This window comes from Sturnus vulgaris, chromosome 15, assembly GCF_052056855.1.
Source record: "Sturnus vulgaris isolate bStuVul1 chromosome 15, bStuVul1.hap1, whole genome shotgun sequence".
NCBI classification, from domain to species: Eukaryota; Metazoa; Chordata; class Aves; order Passeriformes; family Sturnidae; genus Sturnus; species Sturnus vulgaris.
Genome location: NC_142257.1, coordinates 9276294 through 9301492, shown reverse-complemented (window position 1 = coordinate 9301492; position 25199 = coordinate 9276294). Strand labels below are relative to the sequence as shown.

The 25199-nt window shown below is 38.9% G+C and overlaps 1 protein-coding gene across 7 annotated transcripts in view; it reads right to left on the bottom strand.

Moving 5' to 3' along the window:
• Positions 1 to 243: 243 nt before the first annotated feature.
• MACROH2A1 (macroH2A.1 histone) overlaps positions 244 to 25199 on the bottom strand; it is a 43026-nt gene continuing 18070 nt past the window's right edge. For 2 of the 7 annotated variants that reach the window (XM_088173693.1, XM_014883418.2), the window contains exons 3-9: positions 22295 to 22401; positions 20673 to 20870; positions 18726 to 18836; positions 12025 to 12115; positions 8194 to 8283; positions 4949 to 5123; positions 244 to 959 (exon numbers count right to left, since the gene is read on the bottom strand). In XM_088173693.1, coding sequence (XP_088029819.1) covers positions 794 to 959; positions 4949 to 5123; positions 8194 to 8283; positions 12025 to 12115; positions 18726 to 18836; positions 20673 to 20870; positions 22295 to 22401 — 938 coding nt within the window. In that variant the 3' untranslated portion in view covers positions 244 to 793. Of the gene's footprint in view, positions 960 to 4948; positions 5124 to 8193; positions 8284 to 12024; positions 12116 to 13600; positions 13701 to 18725; positions 18837 to 20672; positions 20871 to 22294; positions 22402 to 25199 lie in introns of all 7 variants that reach the window. The other 5 variants (XM_014883415.2, XM_014883414.2, XM_088173692.1 and 2 more) reach the window with 3 other exon arrangements.

The following is a 25199-nucleotide window of genomic DNA, read 5'->3' as shown; positions in this document are numbered from 1 at the left end:
TTAGGGCAGATTCTGAACAGGAGGATCTGAAGCAACAACTGGGAAGTGTGAGCACTGGAAAAATCCCAGCTGTGAGCATCACTGTGCACACTCACATGCAGCCAGCAGAGGGAAGATGCCAGCATATCCAAACAAGCTTCCAGGTCACTGATTCTGATCTGCTCTCATCCCTCTCAGAGCTAACTTTTCAGAACTTAAAAAATAAAGGCTTAAAGGAAAAATCAATCCAAGTATAGCAAGAGCAACAGTTCAAACATTTTACTAAATCAATTCACACAGTTTCAAAATTGTAAATATAATTAAGGACAACAGGGTTTCTGTATTTTTTCCAGAATCATTAAGACAATAAACAAACACAAATTAGGTTTATAGCATCTGTTCTTTTAAAAAATGAAAGGAACGCCACTTGATGTATTGATAAAGCACCACGACACAGTTACAAAAGAGGGTTGGCCTGTTTCTTTCACAAGTAAAAGACTACATACTCTTAACAGCTTCTGGCTTCAATCCATACTTCATTAAAATAAAACTATAAAATCTTCTAGATTACACAAACTTCAGACAATGCCTGGTATAACAGTGCATTAAAAGCACTAATGCCAACTATCAGTGCCAACATAAAACAGTTTAGAGAGGAAAAACAAAACAAACAAAAAATTCCAAAACAAAACCCTCACCTTTATTTCCCTAGATGAGCAAAATTTAAAATAAGGGATGTTCTGCCTCACAATGAGTTAAGGATTTGGGGATGCTGATGGATGGAAGAGGGGGCTGGTACTGTAGCTTTCTAGGCTTAGTTGGCATCTAGTTTGGCCATTTCCTGCACATATATCCCTATACTCTCGCTGTCGAAGAGCACGAAGTACACTGTCTTGATTGAAGAGGACATTGTTGACACAAAATAGCTCGAGATGGCTTTCAGGATCAGCTGAGCAGCTGTTTGCTTTGGGAAGCCATTTCTAGAAGGATAGAGAAAAAAAAGGAAGAAAATCAAGACTTGCTGAACCAACTTTTGATGGTTTAACCTCCTAGGGAAGGTTCCGGCTTTTCTCTGACACTTCACGATAAATAAAGCTGCAAAGCCAGTGTCTACAGTCTGAATTAGAAGCTACAAACTTGTAGATTTAGGCAAGAGTTAAAATGCTGAAACAGAAGAAAAGCATTCCCAAAATATGAATACAGAGTCTACACACTCTGATAGGTTGAATCTCATGATACCTGATGAGTCAATTATTCTCATTTAACAGGTAAGTTAAGAGCCTGCTGTTTTCTGGAAAGCAGCGTATGTGTTGGAGCTGCAAAATTAAACCTGTCCTGAAAGCAAAGCAACTGTCAAAGAAAAGTAAAAATGGACAGAGAACTTGATATGAATATGAAACATGAAAAGACTCAAAGTACAATACGATCTTACCACAACTAATGGTAACTAAGCGCAGGATTTTACAGGACCTAACCTGACAATCTTTACAGACTTCTTCACATTTTAATCTAGGAATCCTCGTCTGAAAGATTAATCTAATCTTAAAACAAGTCAAGCCCTAGTAGAATGGTCTGAATAAAGCTATGACCTGAACTTTATGACCTGAATTTTATAGATCACAGGAAACTCCTGGAATTACATCTGGTAACTGCTTGGAACGTGGCCTGAACTTTGTTGCTGTGTTACTCCTGAAGTACCGCTACTCAGAACGTGGTTTTACCCTGCCCAGTTCTGAGCCCTCCCCCAGCCTCAGTGACGTGTACTCTGTAGCTAGTCTGAAGGTGATGGGACATGTCCACTCTCTTAGGAGTAACACCAAAAAAGAACCTGAAAAAGAGCCTGTTGAACATCACCTGGTTCCTTGACATGCACTTACAGGTACCTGGCAGTTAATGCTCCCCATTATAAAGACTGTACTATTAATACTACAAATACACAGCTTACACAGATGGACGAGTTTCTCAGCATTTCCTGAACAGTTCAAAGAAGCTGGGCTAAATCCACCTCTGGATCTAACTCGTGAGCATATCTCAGCACTTTCTCACTGTAGCACCACACTGGTAGTAAAATGCTGTTGTAATGTCCCTCTTATTCTGTGCTGCAACACACCAAATGTGAAGGGCAACTGCCTGTGTCATGGCCCACTTGCTGCATATTGACTTATCAAAAAACATTCCTAGAGAGGAATTCTGTGTCAGTTCTGCCTGTAATGTGATATTATACATGCTGTCTTGAAGATAATGTTTGTGGTATTTCAAAAATGATGGCATGAAATAGCTTACACTTTTTTTCTTTTCTGAAAATGCCTGATTTTTTCTTCTGTTGAAGAAAAAAAAAAAGGAAAAAGCATTGTGCACAAAGCTTGTACTATTCTAAATCCAAATGAGCTGGTCAGGGGCAATCAGCTTGTGAGATGTTAATCAGCTGACAGCAGTTTTGACACAGGAGATGCTCAGGAGTCTGCAGCCTCCACACCTGAGCACTTGCAGGTTAACTTATGAATGCTGCATCCTGGCATACAGTGAAGAAATATTCCAGGAATTTTGCTCCTGAACTGTCATGCAGGGCAGCATCAAAATGCAGACATACACTGTTTCTGAAGTGCTCTGAGAGGCCTCTGAAGTCACACAACTTCCAAGTGCTCTAGCAGGGTGGTCACACCAGGGCACATGAAAGAAGAGCAGCCTGGTGAAAGGAAGGCACAGTGCCAGGCAAGCTGGTAACAATCCATTGCTCAGGACACCTCTCCCGAAAGAAACAAAAGAGAGCAGAAAAATCAGGAGAAAGGTGCTGGCCTGCTGGCCATGTATGGGCTGCAAGAAAAATAAGTCTTATGCATTGATCTATAGGTCTGAGTTAAATTCTTGTGAAAAGGCAATTTGGGACTTTAACCAAAGCAGTGTCAAAGATCAGATCAAAGAGCCTTAGAATGAAATCCCTTCTCAGAGGATGATTTCATGTTCAATCACTAACTCTCCCTTTTCTCCTGCTGTCCCTACCAGACTGAACTCCAGGCTACCTCTGAACAGCACCCAAGTTGTGCTTTCCATAAGTTGGCTGTAGCTGAGCATCTGGCCCAATGAATGCTACAAGTATGCTATTTTAATTCCCCTCGTGATTTATTTGAACTGCCCTCATGTAATCCCATTCCTCAACTATAAAAGAGAATGAAACTGTTTATGTGGGTTTATTGGGTGATGTCTGCTTGACAGATGCCTGTACTAGAACAGCTGCACACATGTGGTGTCTTTGGCATTTGCTATCTTTTAAAGCTTTACTTGTTTCTTTTTTTTAATGCTTTTGACTTCATAAAAACAAGTAGAGAGTATTGTCAGAATATATTATGCTCTCTCCAAAATTAACTTATGCTTGAGTATCTCTAATTAAGGAAAAAAAAGGAAAAATACATAACCTCATATATTACCCAAGGCCTTTTGATTCCTCTCCATCTTTTAAAAGCACCACTTCAGCTGATTCAAGTAACAATGATATGTATATGCCGAGTGGAGAACTTGCCCTAAATCCTGCCTGTCAGTAACCAGGTTTCAGAACACAATGTGATTCCTAAGGATTGTTCAAGGCTTCATCATCTTCCAGTACCAATCACCTATTTCACAATAAGGGCTGGGATTGGTTCTTTGCTGGGAGCTATCCAGAAAAGACAGGGCTGTGTGAAAGATGTGGTCCCACTTTTACATAACCAATTCCACAGTCACTCTGCACTCTCCGTATTATTCCGTGGAAGAACAGAGTTTCTCTCAGAGAGTGATTCAGAGAGTCTCTTTGTACTGACCAGCCTGTGACCCTGACCGCTAATCCAAAAGGTTACTATGAACTCTCTGTTCTATTTCTCTATTGTTATGCAAAGTTTTCTCAAATTATCTCCTTAAAATGACACCTATGCAAATTAACCTCAGCTGGAGATTTGTATGATGCAAGTTGCTTAAATTTAACATCCTAATGAAACTTTTATTTCTTGTCATTCACCCAAAACTTTAAATACTGTTTTCTCCCCAGGTCGCAGAATATGCAAGAATTAATCTAGTGTTGCAACACAGCACAATGGGAAGAATATTCTGGTTGTACACCGGCCAACTTCTTTCATGGCAAACTCAAGAGGGTCCAGTTGTTCAGGGTTAAGAGACACAACTGTGTAATTCAGCCCAGATTTGGCCCTTGGTTTTCCTACTGAGCCATCAATGAAGGCCAGGTATTCCCAGCCTCCCTCTGCACCCCAATCCAGAGCCTCAGACTAAAGGTGCAGTCAGTCTGGACTGAGACTCTTAAGAACATGATCCAACTTTCAAAGGCACTGAGCACACTGCATAGAGCCAAAGGACCTGAACTTTAGACTGAGGCTTTGAAAGACCTTGGCAAGGGTTTTTAAGGTCTTTTTCTTTTTTTTTTTTTTTTAATTAAATAGTCCCATGATGTAAACTGCATGGAATTCAGCTTATGGATTTTGGATGAAAGCTTGAAGTGACTGTGCAAATCCTGAGAATCAAAGCACTTTAGGTTTGCTACTTAAACAAACACTAAGCCATGTGTTCTGGCCATCGTAAGACAGGTAAGTTTCATCACGCACTAAAATCAGGCAAAAGAGACTCCTTTTCTTAATTTATTTTCCACATTTCCAATTTCTATGAATGAACTGATAGTCTGAAAGAATTCTTTTAATATTCTCTTGAAAGTTCATTTTATGCTCTTTATTCCATTTGCATGCTTTAAGATTTGCAGGGATCACTGAGATCTGCCAGCACTAAACTAATACTGCAGGAAAACACTGCAGGCTCCATGCACTACCTGAACAAAACTAGAAGAAACTCTTCTTTTAAGGAACTTATTAAACAAGGAATTAAAAAAGCCAGCATTGTAGCAATGTGTTTTGTACATGGGAAGGGACTGGAATTTCAGATGGCACTTAGAGAATGTGACCTATTTGGTATCATGTTTGCCTGACAGCCTTACCTGCCGCTGCCAATGGAAGGAAACGCGATTGATTTCAGCTTCTTTTCATCAGCCAGAGCCAAGCAGTTCTTCACTGTCTTTTCCAGCAGCTCCTCGCATTTGTCTGAGCCCCAACCTGGGCTATTACAGTGGATCACGAATTTTGCAGGCAATCCGTGGCCAGCACTGACAACAGCTAGGAAGAATTGAAAATGAAACATAATTACTTTCCTCTCTTTAGGATTAAAGGAGTGTACATGTGATTAAAATAGCACACAATCAACAGACATTCCTTTAGCCCCTGAGAATGTTTTAGATTACAAATCACAGCCTTAAAATATAACATGATTACAGAGACTTTGTGTTTTCCATTTCCAGCTGCATTTTGCTGTGGTAATTTATAAATCATAGCTAGGATCGAGCTTATTTAAGAGAGAGTAAGAATTCATGGATGACATCAAAGGAAGCACATTTATACTGAAGACTGGGCAAGGAGAAGGGCAGTATCTGTTAGAACCCAAACCCAGACAAGGGATGATCTTGCTTTGGCTGGGTTTACTGCAGAGATACAATAAATACCAGGATGCTGGACAGGCACAAGGAATTACGACTCCAGTGACCTTCAGCTTCTCCTGCTAAATGTACAGTGTGTTCAGCTGGTTTCTGATCATACCCCAGCCCAAACTGGAGCAGTTCAGAGCCGCTAGTGCTCTGCAAACCTCAAAAGAAGGATGGAAAAGAGGTAAATTAAGACTCTGGCTTTCTTTCCAGCTTTGTCTCCGAGTAACTATAATGAAGACATTTCGTGTGATTTCAAGACTTTGGGCTTGGTCTTATTTTAGCTTTTCTGTGTATGGGTCATGCAAGATCATTTGAACAATGCTGGGCTTAGTTTCTCTCTTTCATCACCTTCTTGACAGAGGGGTGGAGAGGATGCATTTACAGATTTGCAGTGCTTGATTCACTCTGTTTGTGTAATAACAGGCCAGGCCTTGTATGTACAAAGAAATGAAGAAGAATTTTTACCATGCTAATCGTATCTTATCACCACAATATTACTATGGATATGTGAGGACTAAGAAGATGCAGCAGACCCTGCTTACAAACTGCTGACAGGCAGGGATTCTCCAGATGAGAGGCCTCCTTTTCTGCAGGAGAACACATTCCAGGTTCACCACTTCTCATCACAGAGCAACAACAGACTGTGCTCTGCCTGCCAGAAACCAGGGTAAGAGGATCTGTCATTTCCAACTCACTGGGCTGTGATTGCAAATAAAAAGTTTTAACTTCAGTTTGTTAAAAAAAAAAAAAAAAAAGTCGGGGGAAGCAAATCACCCTAATCACAAACTGAGGGAAGAAAAACATCTACCTGAAATCTCACAAGAGTATACAAGTCAGCCTCTAAAATACCCCACAGAAGTGTAGGTATAAAATGGCAGCTTATGTCTTCACAAAACCATAATAAAAATACTAGTAATTTTTTAAAAAAATTAAAAAAATCAGTTTTTCAAAGGTGCTAAGAGGTCTGAAATCCTCTATTCCATCCTGGAATGTTCATGAGGCATTTTGCTATTTAAGTATAGTAAAAGTAACTCTTTGCACATGATCATCACATATGGATACTATCTCATGGCTGCTGCAGGAAAGAGAAAATAGACTTTGTCATATGGATCCTGACCAGGGGTTAACCAGAACATTTTGCAGGACAATGGAAGCACATGCATTTATGTTCTTATGAGTTTGCAGAGTCCCAACATGTTGAATAGCCTCAGTGTTAGGCAATGTTAATTTGTCATAATGTGCAACTAAAACATTGGCAGCTTCAGAATACATCATAAATCCAAGAAAAATCTATTAAAAGCAGTTAACATATCTCTAGTCAGATGTGAAATGTGGATATCATCCTCATCCTGAAAGAATAAAATACTGTGTCGATACACATGACCAACTTTAATATTTCTCAGGGAGTGTTTTCCAGGGTAGTCACTAATTAACTCATTAGGATTCTGATGAGGACAACTGTTCATTACCAAGAGCAGCTGTCCCTTACTTCAAATGCAAATGCACTGAAATGGGAAGTAAGAAAGAGAAAGCCAACTGTGGACTTACTCTGTGCTAGTCACATTTCAGCATTTAAGCATTCTGGTTATGGGTAGATTAAAGGGAAGCCCAGAGAACTGAGAAATCTGAAAACTGGGTATATGTAGGATTGAAAAATGGATGTATTAGTTCTGCTCTAGAGTGCTCCAACAAGTCCCCAACAGCCAGTTTATCGCAGTGCAGTGCAGAGCTGCCCTAGAGTAAAACTGCCAGGCAAATCCCAGATCTGAGGGATGCACTAACAGCTGAGAAAAATAAACTTTTCTTTTCAATTTGACACCTACTTGGAGCAGTTTGGTCTGGGCTGGTAAGAAATCTTGTACAGAAGTTAGTAAAAAGAAAGAAGTGAGTAATTGATTCTGCATATTTTCGCAGAGCAAAAATTACAAGAAAAACTTACTAAAATTTTTAAAAAGCGAGGGAGAAACCCCCAAAGTATTAAGCTCCAGAAGTAAACAGTTGTAATTTTTCCTGTCAGAGCTGAATTCTTACATCTCCCCTTTGGCTGTAGTTAGGATTCGTTTACAAAACTGTGCACACTATATTTATTTTTATAGCATAAACACAGATGGCAGAATCAGCCTTCTATATGAACAACATGGATCAGCAATTTCACAGATGGTCTAAAATAATATATTGCCATTATCAAACTTTATTACTCACATAGTAGATTTTTCTCTGATATTACATAAATTTTGATAACTAGGCATCAGAAAGTCGTAAGCTTTTATAGTGATGATTTTGGCACTGATTAAACTACGTACCCAAGCGGATGCTGAACTTTAAGCACATGCTTAAGTTCAGTGGAAGTCAGTGGCATTTCAGTAAAGCAGATGCTTAACAGAGTTGGACTCAAAAATAAGCACCTTATTAATTGCTTTTCTGAACTGTGTCCTTAATGATCAACACTGAGTGTGCATGCACGTACTTGTGAACAGCCTGGCTTTACTGTAACACTACAGCACTGCCCATTTCCAAGGCGCTTTGGTAAAGGTTACTTAATATGTAATGTGTGCAGTTTAACTGTGGAGAATAGAAACATACAGCCCTTGGGAGATGTCTGCAGACAGCAGAGCCCCAGTGCTGCTGCAGGAGGAGCTGGGCTGTGTGAGCCAAGCCCCAAGGCCCACAGAGCTCTGGGTTAGGGTCCCGAAGCGCAGCCTCACCTCCGGCTATGTCCAACGGCCCGTTCTTTTTGCGGAGCTCAATGACGGCTTCCACAAACTCCTTGCCGCCTTTCTTTTCCAAAGTGCTCCCTGAACAGAGAATTGTTAGTTTACTCCTCTGACCTCAGCAGACATGTGACTCATCATTCACTTTTGTTACATCACTCTAGAGTTTTCTGCCCAAACATTTTTTGGGGACTGCAAAGTAAGATCTAAACCTTTTGGGACTTGAGAATTAGCTAGTCATTAAAAACAACAACAACAACAACAGAAAGAACAAGAAGACAACCCTAACAACCCAAAAACCTCACACTGGTATCCCTTGCTAACATTCTCAGACTTGAATTTACTGTCAAAAAACATCTGACATGACTTCCCTACCTCCTTCCTTCTCACGAGCATCTCTTAGTGTAAAATGTTCCAGAAGAATGTGCTAGCTCAACAGTGGTTGAAGGTTCATAATTCCTTCCCCTAGGATTCATTTCCCCTCTTCTCTTACAAATTGTTTTAAAGAGCCATTTGCCACAATAAGAATTTGAAACTCACCTGATCTTGGTCCCTGACCCCAACAGGTGGCCCCAGGAATGAAACAGTCTCGTGAGTGCAGCGGGCTGCTTTACTTGGTAACTGCCCAGCTTGTTGAGCCACCTTTAACCAAGAGGAAGAGCCTCAGAAATAAGGAGAATCTCTAAGGAACACATTCCTCCAATGAACTTCTCTAACTACAACTAAGGAGCTGGACAAAGTAATTCTGGGAGGAGAAGAGCTGTACAGTGTGTCAGGGCAACCAAAAGGTATGCTGTTAACAAAGGCAGTCCGTCACTAAATGGTTTAGATCTTATTTTGCAGCTCTAGTTTTAAATATTAATGGAAGAAAAAACAGCCCAAGAAAGCATATTCCTAACTACATAGGCATCCCATGTAATTTTGCACTGTGCATATTAATTATAAAGGTAGATAAGTAAAAAGCAGTGATATCATAAAGGCTCTGATTTGAGATATTGCTTTGAAAACTGATTTCCAAAAATTCAGAACTAGGATCTCTAAAGATCTAGACATTTATTTGGTGACACCCCTTACTTCCACTGATAAAGAAAGAAAAAAATGCAATTTCTGATGGAAGTGCACATACTATATGCTCCAGGAAGCAGAGTCCCTACTCCAAGATTCAAGTTACTAAATCAGATTATAGCTCTAGGAACTAAGAAGACTGCTTTTGTTTTGTTTTGCTAAATTTCTTACAAACAGAAAAGTTAAAAACAATGCATTTGTTTTCCATTCAAAAACTGAATCTGTGACCCTGAGTCTATTTTGTTAGTGGGAATTATATTGCTTTTGGGGTACAAAAGCTGAGGACAATCACAAAAGCTATGCCTTTTCTTCGGCTTTTTTCATACCCAGTTCATAACAGGGTTTGCCAAAAACTGGATTGCAAGGTCAGACTGTGTAGGTCAGAGAGTAATCTGCTCTTTGTGCTCATTTAAACCTTTAACTATAAATATTTCAGCCAAACTCCTAAGAATTTTCTGAAACTTGAAGTTCCTTATCCTAGTGCAACTGAGTGGGAGCATCACTTTACAAATCTCTCAGAAAAGACAGCAATGACTTTATTTGTGGCAGCAAGGGAAAGGAGATCCAGAGCAGCACTGAGATGCTTCGAAGCACTCTGCCCTTCAAAGGCAGTGAATAAAGCACAACACCATGTGCCCTTTGCTGAGCCCATCCAGCAGATGTGTCTTGACTCCAGGGTCTTACAAAATCACTCTGACTATGAAAGGATGGGGGGGGAATGAAACAGTCTTCCATTCTAAAATTCTAGTTATATTCTTGTTGTATATATTTCCATATCATTCCTATTTATATTTATATATATGCCAGTTATATTCCCCATGAGTCCATGAACTCTGATCAGTCCTAAAACCCATGACATTCATAATCCTTAATTTCTCTTGTTTCAAGGGGAAACATAATTAAGCCTTGTGCAGAACCTAGGAACAGCAAAGTTCTATTAAGTAGGTCATTTCTTTGCCATTGCAAAGCTGTTGTACATTTAATGGAATTTAGCCTAGTTTGGTTTAATTCAATCCAGAAGGACCAGCTTTTTCCCTTCTACTGGGAATTAATTTATAATTAAAAGCAATGAACAACCACATCAGTTTATTCCACTGAGCTCTCTTCTTGCAGACCTGGTACAAAGAAGAGAAAAAGTAATATTTGGTATGAATGAGTGAAATATTCTCCATATTCTCTCATTTACTCTGATTAATAGCAAGGATTTATATTAAAATCATACTTGACATCTATGTTGTAAATTAGCTTAATCTGGCAAAGGACAGACTGTATTTAACCATCTTCCACTACACTAGCAAGTTTCTTTATGGAAGTCTTGCTTCACAGCTTCAAGGTTAGTAGTTTATTTGCTCACAGGCATAAATATGTGTCACTCCCATGAGAATAAGATCATTATCTCATGCTTTCCAAGCAGGCATTGGTATCAGTGTTGAAAACAGTGTTAGCAGAAATTTAGGCTCTAAAATTCTCAGGATAAGCCCCCAGTACATTTAACTTGTTAGGGAAAAAAACAACGAAAAAATAAAAAAAATTTAGATGGGTAAAAGTTAATCATTGGAAGCCAAGCATTCGTGCACTTCTATTCTTTCTTACAGCAGTCAGAGGCAACAGGAACCTACACTAAATAATGAGCAGTCCAGCTTCAAGAGACAATTTTCTTTGCAGGGTAGCAAAACATTTCTTTGTCACAGGGTAGGAGACAGGCACATTGGCTAAATGGGTCTGACAGACTTTGGAAGCATATTCTTCAGGTACAGGCTACTATGACACTCTGCATATTATTTAGCCAGCAAAGTCACAGTACTTCTGCCCCAACAGGCCGACCAGAGCTACATTTCTCTGCTTGTTACTCAGAAAGCAGCCCTTTCAGAAAAAGCAGGTGGTGCAGGACATGTGTCCCTGCAAGCCAGTACTGAAAATAAGGCCTCAGGCATGGGGGGAGCCCATTCTCACAGTGATGGTGAGGTTGAGATGTAGAACAGAGGCTGGGATTAGCTGACTTGTTCTTAAGCATTGCCAGCAACTTCTGCATTTGGCCCAAATTCTGTTTTGCCTTCTCAAATTACCAAGGCAGTTCAATTAAAACACTCCTACCCTTTTAGAAAATTCTGTATGTGAGAGGAGTAAGAGAAGGACTAGGAGAAGAGCTACTCAGGGGACAGTTAAGATGGCTGAATTAAGAGGTCTGTCCTGTTTCCTGTCATGCCTTGTCTCATCTGTGTAGATCAGGTGATCGATGTGTGTGCAGCACTAGCCTGGGCTTGTGGGCTTGAGAACTGTGGAGCAGGGCTAGGAAGGTGACCGGTCTGTAAGGATAATCTTAAGAGTTTGGAAAATACAGACAGGTTAGATCCAGCCCGTGAATCCAGATGTGAACATCTGAAACTTGGCATGGAGAGGGTGCACTGGAACTGGTTAGAAATCTAAAGATCAAGACTCAAACCACATTCAAACCGGCACTTAACATGTCAAACCAACAATGTCATAATTCATTTTCCTTGGTCATATGCCTGCATTTAATGCACTGTTCCTGCACTTCAATTTTGGTGGTGCACTCCATTGTTACTTCTGAAAGGCCCGATTTAGCAATAAAAACCAAAAAACGCTCACTAGGTTTGTAATTGTTCATTTCTTGTTATGATCAGTCGGGACTGCTGGAAGTGAGAAATGAATGCAAATCTGCATAGCTACAACAAGCTGGTGGCTGCTGATCGACCATGCACACACATACGAACTCCGCAGCACTGAACTTGCCATTACCTACTTCACCACCGGTGTAGAAGTCAGAGTTTGTCGGGTGAACGACAGCATCACTGTCGATCGTGGCAATGTCAGCCTGTACAACTTGCAACTACAACAGGTAAACAGATGTATATCAACCACGTTGGACAGAGACCCAGCACAGGCTCTACATTTACACATGTACCAACGTCCATATTTTCCTACCTTTACACCTCCAAACCTTGCGCCAAAGGAGTTTGCTGAGTTGTGTGTGCAGGTGTGTGTAGAGAAAGGGGTGTAGGAAGCAGGAGGAGGAATATTGAGTATGACATGATCAAATAAATGTTAAAATGACAAGTCAGAGCAATTACATGAGATCATTTCCAAAGTTTTAAAATCAGCTAATGCCCCATTTCACTTTGCAGAAACCTAGAACAACCAGTTCCCCAAAGAGCATGACATTAAAATATGGAATCTGTTTAAAAAAGAGAAATTCAGGATCATCGAGCCAAACAAAATAATTAGTTTCTCCATTTTGTCAGCACTAATAAGTTGGCAGGCACTGATTTTCATATGTAAAACCATTAATCATTTTATTTCCAAAAATGCCAGTTTTCTTCACATGTAGGAAAATATGTATTTACAGCCAGAGTTGTACAGAATTTGCTTTAACGAATACAAATAATTGTTTGTATAGTTTAAAAGTAAGGCATATCTTTTAATTATGCGCTAGAATGGCTAAGACACTTGCAGAAATATATGTATTTCTAAGAAAGGTTGAAACAAAAATTAAGTCTTCTTAGACCTTTTCTCTTGTTAAGTTACTTTTCTACATTCTCATAGGAAATGCACCAGTATTAAAATTATGGGTTGTACTCCATTAAGGAAGTTTCAAAAAAAGACAGCAGCAGGTCTACTCAAATAAGAAGGGAATACAGTACATACTGCATGAAAGGCAATTTTTGTTTTGCTGAAGAATAAACTTCTGTTAAAGAAGGATTTTTTAAAATTTCTTATCAATGTGAAACAAGAGAAAAGCTTTAAAAGTGATTCTCCACCCATGATAGTTCACTCTTGGTATAATATCAGTATTTGTTTCCAGCTGAATGTAAAAGTGATAGGGAAGAATTGAAACAGAATGGAAACAAATTATTGACTGAATTAAATATCAAATCAAGGTATGGAAGATTTTGGGATAGCTAATTATGTAATAAGCCCTTTACAAAATTTTTAAGCCTACTCTAAGTATTGAAATAAAACCCCTGAGATTGTAGGTAGAATGGAGAAACTGCTTATTTTGAGAAAAACCTGACAATAAAATATTTTAGTCCTCAAAGTATCCAAATAAGAAACCCCCCAAAATAGCTAACAGTCACATATGATCATTATGGAAAAGAATTTAAAATTTTTGAACTGAAATCAGCTTAAAGATTAGCAATAACTGCAAGTATTCAGAATTGGTCAAAAAGTATTTTGAATATAGTTCTTCAACAAAGCAAGACCTGCGAGATTTGAATTTCTGCTCTGATTAAAGGTAAGAAGCCCTAGAGTTTAAATTCTGGGTTCCATAATTTCCATGTGACTGTTAGTTGTGTCAACCCATGGCCCCATTTACCTAGGTCATCTTTAAGGTCAATGTCAGCATTGGTAGGATTGATAATGGCCTCCACCTCGAAGCCGGCTAAATTACTGATTTCACTGTGAATAAGGTTCAGCTGAAAAGAAAAGCATGAGGTGGGAAATAACAGGACAGCTGGGAAATCACAGAGAAGCTGCAGAAAAGTGAGCTTTGCAACACAGATGGAGATAGCATCACTGCAAACAAATACGCAAAATAAAAGGCAGGTCATAAAGGGTTATTAGCCCAAAAAATTTCAAACACAAGACTCAAACATTGGTTTTATGCTGATCGCTATTTGGGACTCTTATTATTATCCAGTATCTAAAAGGGGCTTACAAGAAGTCTGGATAGGGACTTTTCATGAGGGCATGGAGTCACAGGACATGGGGAAATGGTCTTAAACTGAAGGAGGGGAGGTTAAGATTAGATATTAGGAAGAAATTCTTCCCTGTGAGAATGGTGAGGCCCTGGCACAGGCTGCCCAGAGAAGCTGCAGCTGCCCCATCCCTAGAAGTGTTCAAGGCCAGGTTGGATGGGGCTTGGAACAACCTGGGATAGTGGAAGGTGTCCCTGCCCATAGCAGTGGATTGAGAAGAGCTTTAAGGTCCCATGCAAACTATTTGGTGATTCTAATTTTGCCATTAAAGGAGGGTATTTGTTTCTTTCCCAAGTATTCATGAAGGACACCCTAAGCATCCCTTAAGCATCAATTACAGTGATGAGGTGGGGCCATTCTGCACTGAAACTGGATCAAAGCTGCTACTCCTCCTTCTTTAAGCCAGGAAACATGAGCCTATCTCTAAGAAAGCAGACACTTGTCTCCAGCAATTCCTCCATCTCAACAAGTGGATGTGTTTTCTTTTCTTTCCTTATCAGTGGTCACCATATTCTGTATTACAGCACTTCAGTTCGCATTACAGTTCTGCAGCCTTTGGGAATGTCTGGTGAGATATCGTAAGCAGGCACATGATATTATTGCTTATTGCTCCTAGTTTTTATTTTGTTTGCTTTACTTCTTTTTGTCCCCTATGAAAGCAGAGATTTTTAACCCCATCCATTAATCCCCATTTACTCCTCTATGTACCCCCATATTCAAGCATGTCTTTCAATTTCTTTCTTGTTATAAATCAGGATGATTTCTCCTAGGCACACGGGAAACTGCAGAAAGCAGCACAGAGGTCTAGAGATCGACCTTACATCTGCACTATGTGTTCTTAAAAGATAGTTTGGGTGTCTCCTGACAAGGATGTGACCCACACCACAGAATCAACTCTACAATTTGAGGCAACCTAATGGGAATGTTAAACTTGGCAAAGGTCAAAACTGCAGGTATGGGACGTTTCTAACCAGGGTTTGAGCACTGTGACACTGCTTTGTAGCTTCTGTTGGAAGTCTGATTTCACAGGCACCAAGTTTACTACTGACAAAACTTTAAATACTTTACGAGTGCAAAAGATTTTCCAGACTTTTTCATTTGGGGAAATACATTAGCTACAGCATGACCTTCACCTGTCTTTACAATATGTATTTTAAATTATTTTTTCAATAGCTGTTTGGGTGATACAGAAAGCAGCCATGAAGGAGAAAGCTCTCATTCATTTATGCAATTCCTGCAACCAGCTGCAGTTAAGCCAGGCTTTGCTTTTAATCCAAAGCCCTCAGCCTACAAAGCGTAACATAAATCTTCAGGTGTGGCACTTTATACCATCAATATTAGAATTTTATCTCTTGTTTGTTGTAGCCCATGTACTTAAACTTAACTCTTCAAATAACTTCTTTATGTATGTTAATTTATTAACAGAGAATATAAACCAATCCATGAAACCGATACAAGTGAATGGGACATTTAAGGAGGCCAATATCCCTATATTTAAATTTTATGAAAAAAATATTTCCATTTCATTCGATTCTATGAATTGGCCTTCTTTCTCTTTTTAAAAGCCTGCAATTTCATATAATTTGCATATGTTGCTTGAGTAAACTATGTTACCTCAAACTAGGGTGATTTTGACAAAAAATGAGTACAATTCAGCCCTGTTTTAAGTACGTGTCTGTTTGGGAATTTGTAATAAAATCTAAGAAAGCTTCCTTTCTAAATAGCTTGGAATCCTTTAATACTTCACACGTGGTGAGTTATTCATACTGAAGTTTGAGTCTTGAGTTTGACTACAAGTAACTGCTGTTTAAAAAAAAGTCAAATCAAATCAAAATGTTAAAAAAACTTCGTGAATTTTAAAATTAAAAAAAACCAAAACAGCAAAACACATGCACACACCAAGACTGTTTTGTGGAGATTATAGAATGTTCATAAAAATATTTTGCTCATTCTGTAAGTGATCTTTTTGATTCCTAATTCTAGGCACTACAAGTTTTTGCCCCAGATCTATCAGCTGCAGACTGGTTTTGTTTTGAACCTTAAATCTATCCCTGAACCTACTCATATATGGAATTTATATAACAGCCAGCTGGTAATTAAAGTTTCAATTTAATAACAACAAAAAATGCTTCAAAAGCTGCCCATGACTGATAGCATGTGTTGGCAGCTAAGTATTATTTTACTAAATTCTGCATTTACTGCTCAATGCACTGTTAGCTATCCAATTGCCAAAAACAAATAAAAAATTAATCAGAATTTTTCCTGTAGAATTAAATCCTCCAATGTGTAATTGCTCAATTTTACTACCCAATAGTATGAAGCATGTATTAGGCAGAAGTGATCTTCTAAAGGGCCACTTTAAAAAAAATAAATAGAGACAAATTGCACATACATCTGCAACAAAGAATGGACATAACTTGAGGTAACATTTCAATTAAGCGTTAGTTAGATAAAATGCAGATGGCACTTAGCACATCCATGAGTATTTTCTAAGCCAAGCCTGGCATTTCTAATTTCAGACAAAATTATCTTAAAAGCCTTGAAGCTTTTTCTGGTATGAGTTTCATATTGAAAACTGAAGATGCCTATAGCTGACCACAAGTTGAGGTCTCTTGGAAAGTCCAAACCTTAAAGCTTAGGTTTGAGATCCTGCAATTCTGCCTCTACTTTGTAATCCTCACAGGAAAAACAAACTAGTTAATGCGCACAATGCCACATTTCCACTGGGATGCCACTTGTGGATGTGCAATCATTTACATATTAAACTAGATTTTAGTAATTAATGTGGCACTAATAACTTCTACAGGTATGACTGAAGGGTTCTTTGCCATTTCATCACCTCTAAGAAGTTCCAGCTGAATGTCAGCCGTTACCTATAGATTTAATGAAATATCTGTAATTTTAAAAACCAAACAATATCCAGGTTTGCAACATTCTCATTTGTGTTTTTTGCATCAAATTAAATCTGGGGTTATTAGAAGGATGAAGAGCTGCTCTTGCAAATAAGTTTCTTCCCCTCCCTTCTGTAAACAGGGAGCCAAGAAAAAGATTTTTCCCATTAAACACTTATGAATGATGTGATACCAAAATGAAGCTTCCTTCTCTGCATTTAGCAAAGGATTTTCTGATCTGGAAGATAATGGTTTTGCAAACCAAACAGACATGCTGGAAAGGTGCTCCAGAATGTCACAGGAGGTTTGAAAGATCGTGATTGATTGATCTCAAGAGCAATTCTTCAAATGCCTTCTCTAACCCTCAGAACATGACCTGTTTGATTTGGAGTGTTCCCTCATAGGAGACAAACAGGTTTTCATATTTCTTTTCTCTTTTCATTATGTGTTACACCAAAAGGCTAACACCTGGTCCCTCCCATGTGCAGGGCTAACTGACAAGGACCCAGTGCAGGGATGGATGTGTCACAGCAGTAATTTTCTCAGGGGGCTGGACTCCAAATGAATGAGAAAGCCAGAAAATCCATTCCCCAGTACTAGGACTCACTGGGAAGCTCTACAACAGACACTGGCTTTGCCCACCAAAGCTTAAAGCAGTCCTGGAGTTCATTATTTTCTTCCAGTGAGCCCAACAGCAAAGCCCCACTGATTTGCTGGGTCAGTCTTGCTGGAACACAACATTAGGTCTTATTACTGGTTTCCTATGGTAACTAAAATAAGCTCAAAATCAGCTCCAGAAGTCTGATGTTACTTGCTTTCTTGAAACAGTAATGCAGACTATAAATTTTAGGTTCTAATTTAGTTATCAAAATGTTTTTCAAAAATCACCTCCTCTAAAGGAGTAAAATTAAAAGAAAAACAAACCGCTACCATACCAAGCCAACCATCTAGCTGTAGCTGTAAAATTAAATGTGGAAAATCAGAAGTCTTGAAAAAAAATGTTACTCTCATGCAAGTTAAACTTGGCAAACAAACTGGAGGATAAATGGAGAACAACCTCAGTATGAAATAAAAATGAGTCAGAAGAGTTACATTCCACAATGGACAATGGCTCGTCTTTTATGGCTTACAACACAATGATCTGATTATTGAATGACAGCAGAAAGATGCAGTTTTACTTAAGAAAATTTTGCATCACAAATTAAAGGCAGGTTTCAGGGTAAAAGACCAAATTAATTTAATGACTTGTCTCTTTAAATGGATCCTCTTTAAGCAGATATGTATTTATATTAAACCAACCTATATCCCAAATCACATTAACAGGAAAAAAAGAATTGTTGATCTCTAGCTTTTCATAAAATCATAATTCATTATTACACAGCATTAACTTCTGTAAATCACAAAGCAAAACACAGCATAAAACCATTATTATGAACAAATGTCTAAAATAGGTTTTGATAAAAACCTGTAAATCATTTACATCAGCAATGAAGTGGGCTGACTGTTGGAAAAAATACATTTTATGCTTAGAATAATCTCTTTGGCAGATGCTTATCTGTAACAATTATGTTGTTTATGAATGAGAGATTACAAGCACGCAGGCTTTCCTTCTAATTAAGTATTTAATTATGTAGTCACATGAAGACTTATTTATGTACTTTTTAAAATGCTCTAAAAGTTGTTTCAGAGAATTTCTTTGAAATTAAAAAAACTGGTATTATACATCTCCTTGATTGCTCAGTGGGGAAATATGCATTGTACCTAGATGTTTTGTGGAAAAGGGGGCAGTAGGAGGGGGCTATTCCCCAAACAGCACAGAAAAGTATTAATTTATAAAAACGCAAGATCTTACCTTCTGGCCAAGAAACAGGCTTTTGGTGGACAGGACTGTGAAACCATCTGCAGGAGTTCCCTCTGTTGTACTGTCAGCACTGGCTGATTTGCTCACTTCTCCCTGCTTCTTCTTCCAGAAATATAGTTAATTAGTTAACTCAAGGCTATGAGAAAAACAGTTTAATGACACTAAGATATATGACATGCACTAAATGCTTAGCAGGCAGTAAAATGCCTGTACAAACAGTGGTGTTGGATTTTATCCTGTAGTCCAAGTAAAGTGCCTGATAACAGCTGAAGGGATCAATAGGAAAAATGACCTCAACGTCTGCAGATCTACAGGCGCCTCCTCTTGCCCACAACAGTGCACAGTTGAGATGGCAGCTGTCTTAAATGTTACAGGAAAACATATAAACAGCCCCAAGCTTTTAGCAGCTTTCTAACGGCTTGTGTGGACAAAGATTACAGATCTCTGTGTGTGGGCAGACATTAATTCTAAGCTAGAAACTGACTTGTCAGAGAATAAATTTTATTTGTGAAGGGAGGTGCTCCCAGATTTCAGGGACTTATTTCTAGAAATTTTCCTTTGTAATATGGCTGTCCTTAGAAACAGTGTGAAAAGAATACATCTACTTTCTATCTGCCTGCTTGCAGGAAATGGGCTGAACAATTTTCTGTCTTATTTAACATCAACTTCTTTCACCTCCAGTGAAACTGCTGGAAGAGAGATAAGGAGCTCCCCTCAACCACCATTTCTTTTTTCAACTTTCTTACTGCAATGAAATAAAAGGTGTCAGGAATTAAATGATTTACAAAAAGAAGAATTAGGAACATTTTGAAAAGGAAGTCAATTCACGAAGGCTGTGCCCATAAAATCAATTGGTGCCAAGAATAATTTAACATCTTCAATAAAATTATTACTTACAATTTCAAATAAATATTTGGTGCCTCAGCAATGTCTGTGTTGAAGCAAAAAAAGGACGCCTGGAATACTGAGCAAGCCACTGTTTCCCTATTGTCCCCTTCCAAAGTATATAAACTAAGTCTGAGGCTGAACAACTAAAATGACTTTGATGCAAGGGTACATTGTGCTCTTAGAAGCTGTAACCATGCTTTACTTTACACAAGTGTTTTGAAAATCAGATTTTCATGGGTCTTATTTGAATTCCCCTGGAGTTTACTGTTAGCCAAATAGCAATATAGTAAGCACACAGTACAGTTTATTGTGTAGAAGAAAAACAGAACCCCACAACAGACTTCCTGCTTTTGTAATCAAGCAGGGTAAAAAAATTCCAGATTTAGGGGAATTATTAGTCATGGTTATTGGAAGCACTGCATTTGAAATGTCAACTAATAGGTGCTCTGAAGGAGAAAAATAAATTCAACAGCTCAAAAAACCAAAAGAGTGAAACAATCAGAAGAGTGACTAAGTAAACAGTAACAGGATAAATAAAGAAGCTTTGCTTGACCCAGAGGCAACTTTCACATTCGTTGTCCATTTCATGTGGAATTCCTGTACTTTTCTTCCTATTTGCCTAACTTATTGCTTAACTGTGGTTGTTTTGCAAAAAGAAAAAACATCCTTGGCACATTACAGCCATGTACACATTAGAAAGATTCCCTACTCCTACAAACTGAAACCTGTAAGGCATGATATGACAGAGGCTTTCCTCTTTTGTCTCCTGGTACACCCTCCGCCCACCTCAGAATGTTTCTTACAAAGAACAGAGTATTTATGGCCCATCTGCCTGTGTGGCAGACCTGGGCCACTCCTGAGGGAGGCTCAGGAGTGAGTCCAGGCTCCAGCTGCACCAGGGAGAGGACAGAGCTCCTCCTCTCCTGCTCACACTGTGACTGAAATCACTATTGGTAGCAACATACGCAATAGAGAGCTGACCCAGTGTGAAGCTCCCTGCTGCTACTGCTGGCATGCTTGTTTGGGTTTAAAATAACCACATTACTCTACCTTGGATTTCCTTGCTCCTTTCTTGCCGCCTGTTTTCTTTGATACAGTTTTTTTCTGTGATGGAGACTTTGCCTTCTTTGCTGGGGGTGGAGTGATAATGGCTTCCAGTTTTCCTTTTGATCCCCGCTTCTTTGCCAACAGCTCAGGGTGAATATTGGGTAACACTCCACCACTGGCTATGGTGACCCCTTTCAATAGCTAATCAAAAATAAAATAAAAAGTTGTACATGACAAATTCCAGTATTTACTCACCAATAAATGGAAAATAGGATTTACTGCAAAATTTGTATACTGCCTTGAGTTTCTCCACCATTATCCTTGAAGAAGAGATGAGAAATGCATGAAATGGAGCTGACCACATACTAGATTTTACCTATCAAGGGAGCATGTGCCCTTCTTGCACACATGCTTGTCACTGTCAGCATCTCTAGGGTTCACCTGAGAACTGTTTCTCTGAATCCATGCCACGAAGGCTGTTACCCAATGAGGAAAAACAAGACAGCCCCAGGCACACATCTGAGGGCCCAGATGGGCAGCCATCTGAGACTACAACAGGTGTCACACTGTGAAGAACCCAAGTGCTGAATTTTCCTGAAATCGTGTTAATAAAATGATTTATTTTTTCTTAGAAAAATAAACTTCAAAATAGAGGGCAACATTTATACAAATCTCTATACCTATAAGTCTGTCTTCAAAAAAATATGCAGTTGAAGATCAATATTCAGAAGTGTGCAGTTCATTCAAGCCTTTAAAAGCAGAGGTGAAATATATAATGTTCTGTTTTTAAAACCACATTAACTCATTTTTATAACTGGGACTACTTCACTATTCAGGAAGATACAGACAGTAACATCAAAGTCTCCCAGGTACTCCCACCTTCTGATTTGTGTTTACTGCTCCCCAGTCTCAACTCAGTGAGGCTTCAAGCTTACAAAGAGAAAATGAATGGAAAGTATTACCAAATTTCAGCCAAAGCCAAAGAAGAAGGATGGTTGGGGGAATATTATTTTTTTTCCTCCTCCATCATGATACACAGATTTGGAAAGAGCATCTTTTCAGACAGGTTTTTACAGCACCTCACACAAAGATACATTAATCCCAGCCACTGTCTCTGGCTGACACCACATCACTGTAATAATAACGCCATTTTTTTGTGGCAAGGTTAAAGGCATCTTTACGTCTGCAAATGACACAGACTTGAAAGAATTCAGAGCTCTTCTGTGGTCACAATAACAGACTTCAGTGAGAACAGGGTAAGTCCCACTGAATCCTCAGCTGTCTAAGAGGGTAACTGAAAACAAACAAAAAAACCCAGCATCTGCAGGATTTTCTCTGTGTCCTTGAAGAATTTATGACAATACCCCAGTAAAACAGAAGTGGTTGTATTAGTGTTAGCAAGGATCATTTTATGTCTCCATTGCATTTTTACACATTTTAGGAGTGCTGAAATACCTAATTAAGCTGAGTGCTGTAGTTAGTTACAAGGCCAGCATGCTAGTGAGTGCTTCCTGGTGTGCTACTCAATAAGCAGAGGTCTCGAGTTACAAGTCAGCTATACGGAAAGACAATTTAAGAAGCCCTAGAGGAAATCCTGGTCTTCACACGGCAGAGGTTTTTCTTACCTGATTTAATTCTTCATCGTTTGCTACAGCCAACAGGATGTGTCTAGGAGTGACTCGACCCTTCTTGTTGTCCCTTGCTGCATTTCCAGCCAATTCCAGAATTTCCGCTGGAGAAAAGTAAGCTCCTTTTAATTACAATGTGATCATTAAGAAAAGTCAATGTGTCATTTAGCGTCCATGCAAAAAGTATGGGAATTACAGCATGTTAATCCTTACTGCAGTAGATATGCTCAACAGACATCTAACTCTAAAATAATAAATTTGTTTTTGTATGTCTAATCACAGAAGAACAAATGCACACTTAAGTCCTGTGCTTTAAACTAGAAATTTTTTTTATTCTTTTTGAAGCAGTTTTCCTAGATTCCTCACTTTTCAGTATTCTTCTCAAAACTACTGTGTGCTCATTTCTTAGGATCCCTCTCCTATCAGATGAGAGAGTACAGTAGATAGTACAAATTCTATAGTCTCTTTCTCAGACCTTTCTGGCTTGCATCACTTCTACTTTTTTATTCTTGGAAAAGACATTATTCTCAATTACTCATTTTTAGCATTAGGGAACCATGTAAGCACACATCCAAGTTAGGACACTAAAAATACAAATTCTGCTGCTACACTAATTTAAAATTCTTTTTTTTCTATCTGAGAAGAAGTTTTTAAACAGAAAAAGTAATCGATAAATCATGTTTGTTTGCTCCTCATAAATTATTTCCCTAGAAGATATTTCCAGTGCTGACAAAATAATGGTTAACAGCTACGCACATAATGACTTTTACTGAATTAGGAAAGATGAATTTGCTTCTTTTGCAGAGATCCTTGAAGAGAAAGTCTAGAGCATTACCTGCTAACTGATCTATCTGCAGTTCAACAAGCCTTGGGCAAGGATGCAATTAATTACAAGAAAGTCTAGGGAACGATTAGAAAAGAATGACATAACATGTTTATCAGACTTTGCAATTATGTGCTACTGCTGTCTCCATTATATCTAACCTTTCATCTCCCTCTCTACAATCTGTGTTTCACTACTGCATTTGGTAGATTTCCTTCTGCATATCTGGTAACGTTTGGAGAAAAAGAGGAAAAAAAAAAAGGAACTGTCTTTTTTTTACATCTATTACACACTAATACTAAAATGTAACATTGCAATAATATATGAGCTTGATTTCACATTTAAGGACTACACCATGAAATCTCTCCCATAAACTTGCTTTAGAGGCAAAGAGAACTGAATTAAGGCATTAACTTGGAAACAAAAAAGACTAAAGTTGAAGTTTATGTGACCACATGCCTTTACCATAGGACACAGTGAATCTTCAGTAATATTATACAGCACGGACTACGGCTTCTCATTAGACTGAATTTAACATGATTCACCAATGATTTTTTGTCCTAAGTCCCACAACAAGTAAGCTATGATGCTTACTGGAAAACTTTCAGCTGCTTCTGGATATTCTACAGTTAAACTTAATTAAGGATTTTGGTGTGTTTTCACCATTTTAGTGTTCTTCAAAGCACACAATTAACTTTATTTTAGCATGAGGCAGAATATTAACATATTCCGGTAACAATTGCTTTAATTTATTTTTAACCTGCCCTTTCCACACCTCCAAGGAACAGAATCAAGTTAGCAATAATCCATCTCACGTACTTCTTGCAAGACCCAGCTCAGACACGTGAGCTGTAGCTGCCTGCAGGCTGTGGTGGTAAAGCACTGCATCACCTCCCCAGCCAACATGGTGAGATCCTGGGTACACCCTGGCCATCCCCACCGACCTCAGCCAGGCTCTGCCACTGAGTAACGCCACCACCTCCACCTCTTCACACCAGGAATGTAACTGTTTGTAGCTCAGACTTAATCCCAGCTGCTTTTTGGTTTGCCTCTGCTCCCCCACCTCCGCTGCTTTCTGACACCAGGCCCTGCTGAACAGTCAGGCCGTGTTACTCTCTGTGGCTGATCAGCACAGCTACGCTGACAGGTCATTCTGGAACTAAAGACTCTAAGAAAGTGTTATGCCTGTAAAGCACAGAGGAATGTTTTATTTGTTCCTCATAAAACTAAAATGTCTGCCTCGTACAGTGGAGAACTGTTCTTGTAAGTGCTAAGCCCTCTTCCTTGGACAGGAAACTCATTTTGAAATTACAGTTTTCTAATGGTCCTTTAGGGAAGTTGAGGTACCCCACTTCCTCTTCAGGAAGAGACGCTTTGCACTGGTGTTGAGAACCACAAAAGAGGAGCTTGGGGAGAGGGAGAGAGGAGGAGGCCATGGAGGGTGGAATTTCTCTTCTGGACTTCTCCTCAGTGTTCCAACAATAATCAAGTAGTGCTTGTACATGCAGAGACCCACAGCACTGAGAACTGCCAAACTCAGCTATGTACACAAGTCTGGTCAGAGGGGGACTCTCCTATTTAAAAGCAGAGGATTAGGAGGTATTCAAGCTGAAGCCAACATAGGCAACAGTTTTTTGATTTAGAACTGACAAGAGACAAACCTAATCCAAATCCAACAGATCAGAGCACTTAGAAATGCTGGAAATGAGGACTTTCTGGATGCAGACAAGATTCAGACTACTTGCCTGCATTTTTCTTGCAGACAGCACTACTTTCACATCTGTTTTATGCTGCTTTATTTCTGAAGATTTAAATGGTGTTTTGCCCATTTAAAAAAAAATTAAATTGGAGGAAGATCTAGATCTCTCTGTGAGGGAGATGATTCAATTTTCAGAAGAGTAACTGTGGATTTACCTGGAAAAAGGAGTAGGTGGGAAAAAGTATTTAAAATTCAGACTAGGCTTGAACTCTTAGGTCAGTCTGTCTTTGGAAGTGTCATGCTACCAAGTTCAAAGGTTGGAGTCATTGACGAGTTCTGTTTCATTAAAAGTAATATTCCCACAGTAGAAAAAAACCCAG